The sequence below is a fragment of the Carassius gibelio genome, chromosome A25 (genome assembly GCF_023724105.1).
Source record: "Carassius gibelio isolate Cgi1373 ecotype wild population from Czech Republic chromosome A25, carGib1.2-hapl.c, whole genome shotgun sequence".
Lineage (NCBI taxonomy): Eukaryota > Metazoa > Chordata > Actinopteri > Cypriniformes > Cyprinidae > Carassius > Carassius gibelio.
The window spans coordinates 3914728-3930906 of NC_068395.1; the positions used below are offsets into that span (position 1 = coordinate 3914728).

The following is a 16179-nucleotide window of genomic DNA, read 5'->3' on the forward strand; positions in this document are numbered from 1 at the left end:
GCCTAGATGTAGACCATGCATAACGTAGTGAGCGCAACGTGGGCTTCGTTCCACCCAGCTTTTTGTAAAGTCTGAGTGGGATCCGCTCATCTGTTCCAGAGTTAGAACAGTTCTGCAGAAATACAGTGATGACATAGTCCAATGTGAACAAAACCACCCACTCTGACGATATAATGCCGAAAAAGTCTTCCCGTACTCTCATTTTACACTTTGACCCTTTATATTTGAAGATATAATCATGAAAACCTTCCTATCATTGTAGAAACTTATTATGTAATACCATCATTTAAAATTGTGTGCGCTGATGAAGGCTTCCTGTGGTGGTTTACCACCCAGTCGTTCATTGGTTCCCTTGATCTACCAATAGATGGTGACACACTCCTGTCCTAACCTGGACCAGTGAAGGGAGAATGTGGTGTGGGGGAGGTGTTCGAGAGAGAAAACCTGATAAAAGTGTGTGTTTGAATGTGAATGAGTCAGTCAGGCTGGCACAGCAGGAGAGGGGCAGGTAGCCACACGTCTATGAATCCTACACCTGTTTGACACTTCCTGGATTGTGCGCACATGCCTGGTGCAAGAGGAGAAAGTGAAACAAAGAGAGAGTTTGCTTGGAGGGAAGCTTCTTGCCAAACATACAGTTGAGTTGCAGTAGGTGAGCTGCAAATGAGGAGGAAGACGACTGGCTGCAGCTCATGGACGAGAAAAGAAAGGATCTCTCTTTCATATCTTTACCCACACTTCGAGATCTACTTCCTGGTGCTTTGCCGTTCTGCACGACTGCCTGACTGAGGTAAACTTCTGAACCGAATGTTTCCCTCGTATTGATTTTCATCTGCTATGGAGACTTGGATGGACTGGCTTCCTGTGAACTTTGTGTGTGAAGTTGTGACGAGTGAAGTCAGGTTGCACATCTGAAATGGAGCAGGCGAATTGGCACACTGAGGGAGAGCTGGAAGGGCTGTCCCGACCCCTGGATGGTGAAGAACCCCGAGGTCCAGATTCAGCATCCTCGTCTTGTTCAGACCTGTCCATCACAACCCCTGCAGCTCAAACTAGTCCCAACAACACCAAGAGCTTCTCTGGACTGCGGATCTTTGGGAGAAGGTGGGTGAAATGTTTGAGCTCTCGTATGAACTCTTGACTTCAGGGTTGTTCAAAAGAGAACATATGTCTGTATTTCCCTTTACTCCAAACATTCGTCTGTTTGAAATCTAGCCTATTTTAATTTTTGTGTTTTAATCAAAATGTTATTTATATCCAATTTCTATTTTATGGATTCTTAAATTCTTAACATTTTAAAATTCGTTAATTTAATTAATTTGAGCAACTCTAAAGGCTAAAAGTGGCTATTTGGTTTGATTCGTGAGCTATTTTATTTATTATTTTATTTTATTTACTCAACTTCAGTGTTAAATTAACATGATTTATTATTACTTTTGAACATCTTAAATGCCAAAAGGAAATATTACACATTTTTGAAATTGTGGTGTCTCTTCTCTTTCATTAAGTCAAAACATTTGGGAGTGAAACCACACGTCTGATGTCTATTTGCAATTTAAACTTGCATTTTGCTTGGACCAGCCCTTTGGTAAAAGGCACCACCTGATGAAATCTGTGACTCTCCATCTTTCTAAGAAACACTTTGTGAAACACTTTTCCGAATCCTTTATTGCAACCATTTCTGCTTAAAATTTTTTACACCTATGACATCACCTCAGCTTATTTTAAAGACAGTCGCTTTCGAAATTTCATCAGGCGTCTAAATTAATCCTACAATCTCCTGTGGTTCCCTGGAAATAGATTCCTTTAATGAATTAGAGAAGCAATTAATTACGCACTATAATTGTCCGACCTGTTGGGAGAAGAGCGTATACCTGTGCTCCGCGCTCCTGGCCTGTGGATCTGTGTGTTTTCAACTGGTTTTCCATTGTGTGTGTACCTGAGAAAGACTTAGACAAGGCATTAATAATATGAGGATGTGAAATAGCAGAGAAACCGGAAGTGTGTTTCTTTTTGTATCTTTCCATCTCAGCACTAACTGATAACTGATGATTCTGACATGGTTTGCATCTTTGTATTGTCCAGAATTGTCCCCTTAAAAGCAAAAATTACGTTTGATATTATTATTATTATTATTATTCTAAAACATTTTAAAAAAGTTATTTTAAGGGTAGGTATAAAAGAATGTGTAATTTTGGGTTTAGTGGTAAAAGCTCCACGTGTCATTTCCTGTTTAATATTGACATTTCCAGTCAAGTAATTTTTTTCACAAACATCTCGGTCTGCAAGCCCTACTAGAATGTTAAAGTCTAAATAAAGCTTTTTGCTGATCCTGCTTTTCTGCTTTCCACTGTGAACAACTTTCACAAACAAAACCTAGAGGAGTATCTAATCAGATACATCACATAACTCCAGCCGGAAGAAGATTGCGTAAAAAATGTTAATCTGGAATTTTTTTTGCAGGTTTTCCAGTTGGCTTTCATTGCACTACAGACAATGGAAGCTCGCTTGCTCTATTTATGGGCACGAAAAACCAGTTTTTCCAAGTGTGAGTTTAAGAAGAATTCAGCTATAGTCTGGTTCTGTGAGAAGTTCAGTCACTCATGCGAGCATTTCAGTTTTCTTGATTAGCTTTCATTGATAATGAAAGTGACATGACATTCAGTCACCAAGTATGGTGACCCATACTCAGAATTCATGCTTTGCATTTAACCCATCCAAAGTGCACACACACAGAGCAGTGAACACACACACACACACACACTGTGAACACACACCCGGAGCAGTAGGCAGCCATTTATGCTGCAGCGCCTGGGGAGCAGCTGGGGGTTCAGTGCCTTGCTCAAGGGCACCTAAGTCATGGTATTGCTGGCCCGAGATTCGACCCCACAACCCTAGAGTTAGAAATCGCACTCTCTAACCACTAGGCCACAACTTCCTTGATAATGGTGTTTGCTTCCAGCAAGCAACCTTCTGACTTTGAAGCAAGGTCTTAAAGTTCTTTCAGCATTTTCTTACCTTCATTTCATTCCAAACCTGCATGACTTTCTTCTGTTTTTGGTCCACACAGTGAAATGGGGGCCAGTGTTGTTTTGGACCCCATTGACATTCATTCTATGCACAAAAGCAGTATTATATGTACAGAGTGTCTCCTTTGGTGTACCACAGAAGAAATAAATACAGGTTTTGGAACGGCATTTCATTTTTGGGTGAACTATCCCTTTAAATATTAAAACTTGCCACATGACAAATTAATTAACATTTTGACAAAATATGTTGTAAGTATAGAGCTTAAAATGAATAATGAAATTCGGGTTTTTAAAATGATGTAAAACTGTCAAACATAGAAACTGACTTTCCTCTGTTAATTTTCCAAAATAAATGACCATTTCTCCATCATCCAGTCCCCAGGCCTTCGAGATGTGTGTTTGTGTGTGTATTTGTACTCCACCTGATCTGTGTGCTGATGAGGCACCTGTTCACCACCGTGTTGATGTGTGTAATCTGATAATGGCATACGTGGCTAGGACACCTGAGGCACACAGGTTGTGTATCACTGGGGTACAGAGAGTTCAGACCAGATTCCTCAGGGCCAGGAAGACCTGTGCATCCACACGGCCGTTAAATGTGCTGATTGCATCAAAGAACTGCTTTTTTTTTCAGGTCATAGTTAGACACAGGTTTCCTTGAACACTCTCACACCCAGTGGCTCATCTCGTATGACTTCATTTGCATGGCTCCACTGTTCCGCCCGGTGGAGGACCAGGCCCATCTATCTGCATCTATCTTTAACGTCTCCTTCTATGCTGGAGCTAAGTGTGGATCAGGGTCAGAGTCTCAGGGTGGGCTAATGGAGATCTTTAGGCCTATGTGGGTGACTGAATATGTGTGAAAACTATGAGTGTATGTGTAACATATTTTTCTTTGCGGTATCAGCAAGGAATGAGCACAATAACTATAAATAGAACAATTAGCACAACCTACACAGAATAACTTGTTTATTCTAAGTCTGTGCTACAGTTGTGTCATCTGCCTCTGGCTCTCTAAAGCAGGATGGATTCTGATAGGTTGTTAGTGTGTGTGTGTTTAAATAATTCATTAGCTTGAAAAAAAACATGGTATCGTCTGGGCAGGTATTGTTATAGTTATTTCAATTTCACAATTTCTAACACTTTAAAAAATATTTTTCATTATAAGTTTGGTGGTGGAATGTCAGAAGGGCGCTTCTGACCCGCCACAAAAGCCCAAAATTAACAAAATCAGTGACAAGATATTAAATGCGCATTAAGCTGTGAAAGAATACATGCGCTGCTCTTCAGGTGGCTTTCTGTGAGCGTGCTTCAAGACCTAGGGGAACATGGACAAGCAAAATACTTTGGGCTTCGCGTGCATGCCTGAACAGACAAATAAACATAAAAATATGTCAAAATGCTGGGTTTGGCATGTACTCATGTAAACTCAGTTGGTTTTGTCTTAATGTAAACAATTGGAGAATATCAGATCAGTATATTGGCTCCATGCAGCAGGTCTTAAAGTGACAGCACTATAATTAATATACATGTATCCTTAAAAGAAAAAAAAGAAAAGAAAAACCTCCCACTTCTCTCAAATCAATGACTTTTTTAACTTTAGAGTCAAGCTAATTCATACAGTGAAGACTATGCTGTTTTATTTTACATTTCATTACTTTATTCAACTTCTGTGGGTACATTTTATACTGTAGTCTTGCATGAAAAACATAAAGTATTATTTTATTTATATTATTGATCCTATATTGATTGTAGTTTGCTTCTTTGTTTTGACTGTTTACTTTTAGTAAATAAATGTTTGAGGATTTTCTGGTGTCAAAATTAGCAAGAATTGGATGAGGTTTTATTTTGTTACCTATAATTTTGGTATCTACAACTTTTAGATCATAGCAAACACACACACACACACACCTAATCGTATTAAATAACCATGATTTCAACTGACCAAAGTATTTTTACCTTGATTGACACATTCTATGACAAATTCTCTACAAATTCAGTGAATCTCTGTAATTTAAAACAGGCTCTAAAAATATCAGCCGTAAAGGCTGCCATGCAAAGACATGTAAAAAAAAAAAAAAAAATCATTAGTGGTATGGCACGATTCTTCATGTTTGCATTTTACAAAATGTTTCTAGAATGTTGTGAGTGACATTCTATAAGAACCCTTTGTCATTCTTCTGTGGTCATTTGTTCATATAGTATATACAGATGTTCTCACGTTCACATACCCCTTGTAGAATCCTTATGATGTTTAGTTAGCAATAAAAATATGTATGTTTTAATTATTGATGCAATATCTACACTATTCCATAAGGCAAAATAAATATTAACAAAGCAAAAATTTACAAATAAATAAAACAGGCAACAAAACATATTAAGAACCATGTAAACGTAACTTTTTAAACAGGATCATTAGTGTAAATTCAGTTAATAATTTGTGTCGTGAGATGTAAATCTGAAATAGACGAATCAGGGCAGCTTAAAAGTATATATATATATATATATATATATATATATATATATATATATATATATATATATATATATATATATATATATATATATATATATATATATATATATATATATGTATATATATATATATATTTTTTTTTTTAAAGAGAGAGAGAGTTTTCTATAACGATTTTTTTTAATGCGTTTAGCGCACCTTTAGAGGTCATGCATTTGTAGAACGTATGGTCTCAGTGTTTCCTATCCAGCAGGTGGTGGCATTGCCATCCTTTTCCCCTTCAATCCAACATTCAAGCTTTCCTGCAACATCAGAGAAGTTTATCCAGGGGGAAAAATAAGAGGGAATTGTTAGAAATAGTGTACACTGATTAATCAGATACAATGAAACCAGGGATGTGTGAAAAAAGTAAATAGGGCAAGCCTGATATCTTGTTGATTTACATTTCTGTTTCTCTATTCTTATATAACAAATATATATCTCTAATGATAATAGAGGTTGTGAACTGTAGCCTAATTATTATTGATTGGAGCTGTTAACTGAAGGTATCAGATCTATTAATTAGCATCATTTTGACTCCAGATGTACTGTTTTCCAGTACTGAATTTCTTTCTCTTTAGAAATAAAAAGTACTCCAGGCAAATCTAGTGATATAAGAAGTTTGGTGTCATGTAGTCTATTAATTGTTTATAAAAGTCTCTTATGCTCAACAAAACTTTGTTTTTGATGAATAAATACAGTAAAAAGAGAAATATTGTGAAATATTATTACAATTAAAAGTTTTTTATTTTAATACATTTTAATATGTAATTTATTCCTGTGATGCGAAGCTGAATTTTCAGCATTATTACTCCGGTCTTCAGTGTCACATGATCTTTCAGAAATCATTCTAATACGCTTGTTTGGTGCCCAAGAAACATTTCGCATTATAGTATCATACTATTTTCTTACATAATATTTTCTGGAAGCCATGCAAATGTTTTTTCTCCCCAGGATTTTTTAATGAATAAAAAGTTCAAAAGGACAGCATTTTTTAGGAATAGGAATTTTCTGTAACAATGTAAACATCTTTACTGTAAATTCTTGCTGACTATTAGTTTCATAAAAAAAAGTTACTAACCAGTTTTTTTAATGGTAGTGTACACACATGCACACACGCACATGCACACCCACACACCCACACACAAGAAGACTTTGTGGCCTAGAAAAAATGTATAAAAGATTATGAATACAAGATTGATGTGATTGTGATTGATGTATACTGGTGAATTAAGACCATTAACAATGCATTAAAAAGGGTGAATGGAATGAATTACTTGGGTTTCAATTAAAATATAAATGAAAACATGATTAATATAAAAGCTGGGGTGTGTTTCTATATCAAGCGAAGTAACTAAAGGACAGCTAAGCATGCTGGGCTGTCATGATGTCCCACTCCATGGTAACAGCCAGCAGATCTCTCTCCCCCATCACTTAAAAGACAGTAATTACATCCACACGGAGTCTCCAGCTCTGTGTGCGTCCGTCACACACAGAAGTGTGCCAAAGAACAAGGGGCACAATCAAGTGGCTCGTATTAACACTCAGAATTTAAAGCTCTAAACCCCTGGCATAACAAAACGGTGATGTTCGTTATAGATCGCCGAATTGATATTCAAGCATATTCACCCCTCGCCTGTGTTTTCTTGCGCTGATCCATAATGCAACAGCACGAGGGCCTTGAAATGGAAATGACACTCTTTGTGCTTTTGGGGTGGAGTGGTATCACGTTGTCGTCCTGTTCGAGGACGCGAATAGACCCAAGGTGTCCTCACTAAAGCCATCATCTTTATGATTAGCTTTAAAATGGTTAAAAAACCTATATGTGATACTTCTCTCGTGGGTTAAACCACACAGACCATCTTCACAGCTGTGGGTGTTGCATGTCACGCGTTGTTTCGTGCCAGAATTAGTGCTATGTCCTCTTTCTCTTAAGCAATATGCATAATTTCTCTTAAGCAGCTTTGCACAATGTTCATGATGGAGATGATTATCATAAAACCATTAACTGTGTTCCTATAAAGCACCTGGTGTCAGCCCCATATGTGCCAGGAACATGATCTAGTAGTCTAGGAAGTGCATATTCTGGTGCGTACGTCTTGCACAGACTCCCAGTGTTAAGCTGATAATTGGTCATTATTTTAAACCGGAGGCTTCGATGCACCCTGGATTCCCTCCTACCGGTGCCCTCCTGCCTAGCCGATGGCTCTTTCCTCTGTGATGTTTGTTGCTGCTTCCCAGTGAGCGGTGTTGTTTATAGGTGGATGTGGGGCTTCTCTTCCTGTAGGCTTGAGTTGTGTAGTGCTGTGTGTGTGTGTGTGTTGGGGGTGGCTGACTCACCTGTTCATCTCTTGGACTTTCTCTGTCAGTTCACTGTGAAGAGACGGTCAGAGAAGGAGCCGGGGAGCTAAACTCTCAGGTTGTATAATATATTTTTGTTGTTGATGTTGGATAGACTAGAACTGCGGAGTTAAGCTTCAGAACTTTAAGTGTTTAAGGGAGGATTTGTATGTGTTTGTACTGGTATATTGAGCATTATTATGATTGTTTATTTTTTACATGGATAAAGCTTTGTGTAATGTAAATCTGTCTAAATGTAGCCGACATAAACAAGTGATATGTGCAGCTGAGTAGTACACATTCATAGATATTGTTACACAATTATATATATATATATATATATATATACACACATACATACACACACACACACACACAATGTACAGTATATAATCATTAAATATAACATAACATAAAAATAATATAAAAAATCATTGCAATATAGGTCAGAATTACTTAAAATAGTCTTAGGCTGTGCTTTTTAATTAAATCTGTTGCAGAGTAAACAAACCACTAATCTTTATGTAATATTATTATGCATCTTGTTTATTGCCTAATTTAGATGGAGCTACTCAAATTCAGACTCTGGGTTTAAGTTCATCTTTTGATACTAAATGAATCCACTTCACTAATAACATTGCTAGAGATGTCTTGGTTGAGTGTGACTTCCTTATTCTGCCTGGTGAGTAAGAACAGTTGTTTTTCTACAGAGAAGTGTTAAGTGTTGACACAAATTATTTTTAGTCCAATTTGTTTTTTTTAAAGGTAAACTTGTCTGTACTGTAATGCACTTTTTTTTAACTGTAAATAATACTACAAAATACTTTGCACCAATGAGTATCATTCTTTACACTGAGGGTTGTGTCTAGGTCATATCCGCCTCTAAATAAGATAGACTAGTTACGTTGCTATAATTAGTACAGGCAGTCACAACTAAAGGGTCAGAGAGCCCTTATAATCTGCCCTGGACATCCCTGTGTGATAATCAGGACCTTCATGAGCTAAGGTTCATTTCCTTGAGTGCCTTTCACGTCATTATGACATGATGTCATCACCTGTGGACTCCCAATGCACCTTTGTAGTCCACTGGCTTTGTTAGTAATGCGATTTGGAAGGCAAATTGTCAACTGGAAAATCTGTGCTAGGACAGGCGGAGTTAGCTTTCCACATTCAAAGCAATCATAACAATGCTAATGACCAGTATAAACTCATGTCTAGTCGACACTTCTGAAATGACCAGCATATGTTGTGGATGTTAGAGTGCCCTTCAGGGTTTTTAACTAAGGTAACCCGAAAGGACATACTTAGTAGATCAGATTCATTGTCTGTTAATAATGCAATCTCCATCTGTAAATGGAGTTGTGAAGTCTGTTGTTGATGAGGTTATATAGTGTTTTCATAATATAATTGCCTATAATTTGATAATTTCGGGAAGCACGGGCATGTGTTTTCGGTCTAGTTAGATTATCTCCATTTTAAGGATTAGGTTTAAATCTTGGTCAATAGAGGTCAGTGTAACAAGCTTTCAGCAGTTTTAGAACTTAGTGCTAAAATGGTTTATCTATGCTGACAGGCTACATCATTTTCAATCAACAGCCTCAGGGGGAAGTTTAGAAAAAGAACTGTATTCTTCCATCCAGGATGGACACTTTTTTCAGACGGCATTTTAAGAGGAAGGAGGCAGGAGAAGCCATGCACGACGGCCACGTACCTGAACCCTGTCGACACAGGAGACCTAGCATTGCCGTGCCAGCCAGCCGTGCCCGGCGACGCTCCAGTGTAGGCCTTCCGTCCACTGTGTTGACCCAGCGACGCCGATCCAGCGTCCAACTTCAGGCTTTACCTCGAACTGCTAGCAGTCAGCTGGTTCAGAAAAGCAGTGGTAGGCGGCGGTCCAGCACCACAACCCCAAAGACCAATCCTCGCTTTGCAGTACACCGGAAAAAGGTGGGCAAGCTCCGCAACATAGACACTCACCTCTTGGGTCCATCCATGCTGTTGGCCAGCTTGATTCAGATGACAGAAGAGGAGGAAGAGGATGAGGAGAGCCGAAGTCCATTGCCAGGGCAGGTGGAACTCAAGGGAAGCAGCACTGAGTTCAGGAGTCACACCGATGTGCTTCTCTCAGAAGGCGACAGCGACAGTGACAGTGAGGACTCCAGCGGCCACTCGGATGAGAGTCATCACTCCGGGCTGCACAAGGAGTGCTTGGAGGAGGCCGATTTGTCTGACTGGGAGATCAAAGAATGCGCTGTCTCATGCCAGCAGGAATGCCTTCCTCTGGCTGTGTTGGCAGAGCGTTTCCAGGCCCACCCGCTTATCCGAGTTCCCCGCTGCCTCCGGAGGAACTCGTCACATTATGGCCACGCGGAGCTGGGCCCGCACGTCCGCTACTGCCGCAATAGCCAGAGGAGGCGCCGTCGACGGGTCTCCACCATCTCGAAAGCGGGAAGCCCCTGGCCAGGAAGAGGCCTGCCGCTTCCTAACCGAAGAAGCTCTACTTGCTACAGGGGTCATACGACTCTCAATCCTCTCCTGGGAGCCTTTTACGATCCCAGGCTGGAGTCTTGGAGTGGATTCTTGTCGTATGTAAAACCTTTTCTGTTGTTAGGTATAGCTTTTATAATTTCATGCTGTGCTTGCAAATTATATACAGGGTCTCATAAAATCCAAGAACAACAATACAAATAGTTGCCGTGCTGCCCTGTCAGTCAATGACTTCTAAAGTAGCATAAAGGTTTAATGATCTAAAACGAAAACTCTCATAGAATCGCACACACAGGACAATGGCAGCAAATGATAGATCTATGCAAAAATCGATCAGATGACAGTATCTCAGTAGACAGAATGTGACAATCATAGAATCCAGATGTGCGCTGTTGCCTTCCTACTCCACTAGACTCAGAAAAAAGGTACAAAGCTGTCACTGGGGCAGTACCCCAAGGTACAAAAAAAATATGAGTTCCAAAACAGGGTCCCCGCGGGTCCTTAAAAAGTCTTGAAATGTCTTAAATACAATTTTCGATTTTTAAGGTCTTAAAATGTCTTGAATCCTGGAATTTTCCATATGAATGTCTTAAATTTCATGTGGGATCTTAAATTTCATGTCCGACTCGTCATTTTTATTCATTTTTTCAACCGCAATTTGACCAGCGCAACATTTGGCGGCAGCACTTCGTGGGTGCAACCTGCATCATTCCATAGGTGACATACGAGTAAGTGATTGATGAACGCGTTGCGTTGATGGTTCGCCACCACGGCAGTTTGCGAAATCGCAAGCATGGGCAAAGACGATAAACCTGTGGACAAGACCACGATTGTCAGGTCTCGCTATCTTGGTTCTCAGTTTTTGAGCCCCTCAACGGCAGAAGACTTGCTGGAGCACTTTAAGGTAAGACTCTAAAAGTAACATTTAAAATTATTTGAATATGTTAAAATGCTTCATGTGTTTTTGTTATTTCCTAATGAATATTTGGGACAATATATCGATGCGTCACAATTCTTGGATTGATTTAAATTTTTTCCGAATGCGTTCTGCTGAGTCTGAGAATGTAATTGATATATTGCTTTAATGACGCGAGATTAATGTAAATGCCCCTCTGCAAACACCCTTGTACTTCGCTTCAACCTTTTCGAACTTTATTAATTATTATTTTATAGTAGGTTCAAGTGGTGTGTGTAAGGCATATAAATCACGCAGTGGCATCTGCTGTTAAAAACTAAACTAAGAATCGATTCGAGAGAGAATCGAAATGCATTCAGAAAAATTGGAATCGATCCAGAATAATTTCTCGATTCAAAATGCATCGATATATTGTCCCAGCCAATCAGTTAAAAAAATGTTGTGGGTGGGTGACATATAGGCATAGGACTACTGCATTATGGATGGAAGGCAGTGCTGTAAATAACTTTATTGTATAAAGCATTCAATATGCATTATGCTTCTTGCATATTTTTTATGTTAAAAGTAAAATTGAATTGAATTAAATAATGTAGCCCAGTTCATAATTAGACTCCAAATAATTGTGCTTCTCAATTTTAGGTTAACAACGTTGACACTGAACCCTATCACATAGGCCCAATTTGTGAGCATTCACTATTATGGCTAAACTTGTTTCTCAAACATTTTTTCTTTCAAATCAAGGACCACTTAGCCAATTTAAAAAAAAAAAAAAAAAACTTGACATATTTGGCTTAAAGATCATCCCTAATGCATGTAAAAATGCAGGCCATTTTAGTCTTCTGAAACCATGGCTAACTTCACCTGCTAATAATGTGCATGATTAGAAAACAAGTCATGAGAAGTGAATTGGAAATGTTCAACGGTGTCACAGTCCATGTCAGTCATTTTTGGTTGATGACTTTTGCTCAAAGACCTCTTTGGTAATCTGGCATGCCTCCAGTGGTCCCCAGACCACAGTTTGAGAATCACTACTTTAGACAAACCATCTAATCTGAGTGAACATGAATGAAAATGTTATCATTCTTGAGGTGGACTTTGTTTTGATTTTATTTTTTTATAATTTCAGGAGGGCACCAAGGAACTTAATTTAAGGAACATGCTTTCTGTGTCAATGGATGGACCCACAGTAATTTTGAAAGTCATGGATCTCCTACAACTGGAACATGCAATAAATTTCTGATCCTGATCTTTCCTACAATTGTCTGTCATTCATTAGGTCTATGCATAGATTATTGAATGTGCTTGCATTTATCTGGTCTGAAATGACATAGAAAACACTAATCAGACCCTGAACAACATTTTCTTGGGGGAGAACCCCTAAACCCAGCTCAAGGCTATTAGGCAGCAACATTTAACCATAATTTAGATCAAGTATGATGAAATGGGCTTTTGTAATGTCCTGGGGCTGTCTTCCATGTCTTTTTCAAACTGCTATGAGGGGCCAGAATTTAGAAATTACCTGAAGTACCTTAAAGGCTGATAGTTTATACATAATCAACCATGTCAGGGTTGTAAGGTCAATCAGCACTCGGTATAAAAGTTTCCGCGCCCCTTTGACCTGTCTTGAGCGTGGTTGTGATGTGTTGTGCCACACTAATGCTTCGCCACATCAATCTGTGTTGTCGGACTGAACATTTTCCTTTTTTTTTGTTTTGTTTAGATGAAGTCTTAAATTTACCTTTTAGAGGACTTAAAAAGGTCTTAAAAGTCATTAAATTTGCTGTTAAAAAATGTGAAGATACCCTGCCAAAAGCATACATATTAGTACCTTCTGAAAGGGTACTGCCCCAGTGACAGTTTTGTACCTTTCTGAGAGTGTATGCTGCCTGGGTAGGTAACATTTTCGGCTTTCGGGCACAGCCAAAGAAACTAATTATGACCGAGACAAGATTCCAAGGCCCTATAGAGTTTAGCTTCAACCCTAATCAAAGGCATCAGAGTAAGCTAATCAAGGTCTTCAGAGTTAATTGAAAAATTACAGGTAGGTGATCAGAGCTTGAGCTAAACTCTGCTGGGCAATGTCACTCTAGGACTGGATTCGAGAGACCCTGACCAAGGTGCATTCACACTAACAACTACATCGCTGGAGGTCACTAAGTTGCTTGACAGTTGCTGCATCGTGTCATATAATATATCAATAAATATATCACAGGGTTTCTGATTAGATATTATGACTTTCAATACATGTGCATCTCCACTTGCGAAGTCCACTTTGCTTTCAAGTCAATATTTTTCGTAAGTTCTCAAGCGTTTAAACAGATTGAATGCAAGAGCAGGCAGTTGCAATGCAGCTTTTCATTGCATCGACCTTCTCATTCTCCGTCCTGTGGATACAAGCTCCATGGCTCTCGCTCACTAGCACAGCTGCTACCATAGCGAGGCATGTGACTCATCAACGTTACTGATCACCCAGTGGGCTTCTCATCAACAGGTTGCTAAGCATCACTGATTCACTCTGTAGGGATTAGGACACAAAGGTCAGGGTGAGCAAGGTTATGATTACAAAATGATTACAAAAAACCTTGGAAATGCCCCACCCGAGGCTAGAGGTAATATCTGCCGTTTTTCATTGCATAAACTTAATTGAAAACTTGCTTGTGCATCTATACTTGGACCAGAGGTCATGTATAAGGAGAGGCCACATCTGATCTGCACTAGTCAATTGTGTTAGCATTTAGCATGAACACTGATGTACAGATAGCACACTCAGATTCTATACAGATGTGTATAAAATAAAGTTACAGTAAAGACCAGCCAATTTTCATTTTGTATAGTTTGGTTTAGTTTAAAATTCAGTGCTGCGTCTTCCAAATTCGGTTAGCTAAATAACATTAGCTTAGCATTAGGTATCCACAGTGTAATATGGTAGTACAAAAAGCTGATCGAAGGCTGAAAAAATATATAGATTTCCAAGCCATGCTCTACAATGTTCTTTGTGGGTGGCTGGTGAAAATAGTCTTATTGATTGATACAGAATTAAACAGATGCAATTTAAAGAGACCCCCAAGGCATTCTGGCTGGAAAGATGCTATCATTTCAGGAAAGATATTCCTAACTTTTTTTGCTTTTGAGGATATGATGGACACAGACAGTCTGTTTAGTCTGTTTAATATCACTGTCACTGTGTTTTTGTCAGGAAAGCCATCGCCAAGGCTGGTGTGCAGGATAATGCTGCCCAATCCGGCACCATGATACCTGCCAAATGTGAGCCCAACAAAGAGATCTGCAGCACTGTGGATTGGACTGTGAGTTACTCATCTGTATTTTAACAAACAAGTTAGCTTTCCAGCTGTTAGCATTCTCAGTTATCGCAATGGCAGTTGACAGTAAAACTCCCATCTCCAACTCCTGACACAGTAATGCATTATTCATTTTCTGTAACTAATGTTCAGCTTACTGATTAATTGTCTTGCACAGGAAAATGCCCAGTTTGGCCAACACGTGTGGTTTGACACCAGTCCGTCTGGAGATTTCTGTTACGTTGGAGAGACGTATTGTTTTGCAAAGTCACTGGTAAGTGACACATATTTTTATTCTTAAAACCATCAACAGCAAAATGTATAGTGGTGTGCAAACTGTGCATGTAAGAATCTCCACACACGAGCTCCCTCTACTGGTCAGATGTTATATGCAGAGATTCAGATGCCAATTGTTTAGTTTTTTTTCTTTTCATTTTGTCTTCTCAGCAAAAATCTCTTCCTCGCCACAAATGTGCATCCTGCAAAATAGCTGTTCACACTGTATGCATGGGTCAGCTGGAGAAGGTTAGACGATTGTTGTAAAGCTGAAAACGTTTTCAAAATGATGATGCATTTAACTCTTTTTCTCATCAAATGAAATTTACTATTCCTTATAGATTAACTTTAGGTGTAAGCCATCGTTTAAAGATCCTGGGTTGAAAAATGTCAGAGAGGTAAGGGTTTTAGTCCATTCAAATGAGCTTTATCATTTAGTTTTGTTAAAAAACGGAGCTGGTTTGTGTTTCAGACTCCACATATGAGACATCACTGGGTCCATAGGAGACGGCAAGATGGAAAATGCCGGCAATGTGGAAAGGTCAGTGCAAGAATCATAAAATATGAAACGTGTAATCATCCAGAAAGTATTTATGGCCTATTTTCACTCACTTTCCTCAGGGTTTCCAGCAGAAATTCTCCTTCCACAGTAAAGAAATTGTGGCCATCAGCTGCTCATGGTGTAAACAAGCAGTAAGTGTTGCACATCTGATCTGAAATCATTTTTTTTTTACACTACTGAGTAAAAGTTTGGGTTCAGGAAGATTTGATTATTATTATTTTTTAAATAAATTTATGCTTTTATTCAGCAAGGGATGCATTTAATTGATCAAAAGTGTCAGTAAAGATTTTTCTTTGATTGCTGCATCATGGTTTTCAACACTGATAATAACAAACATTTCTTGAACAGCAAATCATCATATTAGAATTATTTCTGAATGTGACTTTGAAGATAATGACCGCTGAAAATGCAGTTTTGCTCTCTCAGGAATAAGCTACATTTATAAAATACATTCGCTAACACTTTATAGTAACATTAACAAACATTATATAATGCTTAACATGTCATTAGTTAACACATATTCACATAGCTAGAAATATGAGATAATGTTCTTGATGATGTTTACTAATGATTAACATATGATTATTTTGTGTAAATAAGTTGTCAGTAAACTTTCAGTTCATATGATCTTCATTTATTGGTCTTTCTTTGTTGTCTAGACCTCTTTTTAAACATCTTAACAAAGAATCTATTAATTAGTTGTTCATGTTTTTTAGTTTTTTGTTTTTGCAGTACCCAATCTGAAGTTGAAACTATTC

General features: G+C 38.5%; 1 protein-coding gene and 1 long non-coding RNA gene across 4 annotated transcripts in view; both read left to right on the forward strand.

Annotated features, from left to right (window-relative positions):
* Positions 1–378: 378 nt before the first annotated feature.
* LOC127947221 (diacylglycerol kinase zeta-like) overlaps positions 379–16179 on the forward strand; it is a 29359-nt gene continuing 13558 nt past the window's right edge. Inside the window, exons 1-7 of one of the 3 annotated variants that reach the window (XM_052544206.1) lie at positions 379–1104; positions 14481–14589; positions 14762–14857; positions 15031–15108; positions 15201–15257; positions 15332–15400; positions 15481–15552. In XM_052544206.1, coding sequence (XP_052400166.1) covers positions 917–1104; positions 14481–14589; positions 14762–14857; positions 15031–15108; positions 15201–15257; positions 15332–15400; positions 15481–15552 — 669 coding nt within the window. In that variant the 5' untranslated portion in view covers positions 379–916. Of the gene's footprint in view, positions 1105–9416; positions 10467–14480; positions 14590–14761; positions 14858–15030; positions 15109–15200; positions 15258–15331; positions 15401–15480; positions 15553–16179 lie in introns of those variants that run through there. The other 2 variants (XM_052544204.1, XM_052544205.1) reach the window with 2 other exon arrangements.
* Positions 10857–12542, forward strand: LOC127947222 (uncharacterized). The gene is made up of 2 exons (XR_008151247.1): positions 10857–11272; positions 12411–12542. It is a non-coding gene; the product is annotated as an uncharacterized LOC127947222 (long non-coding RNA).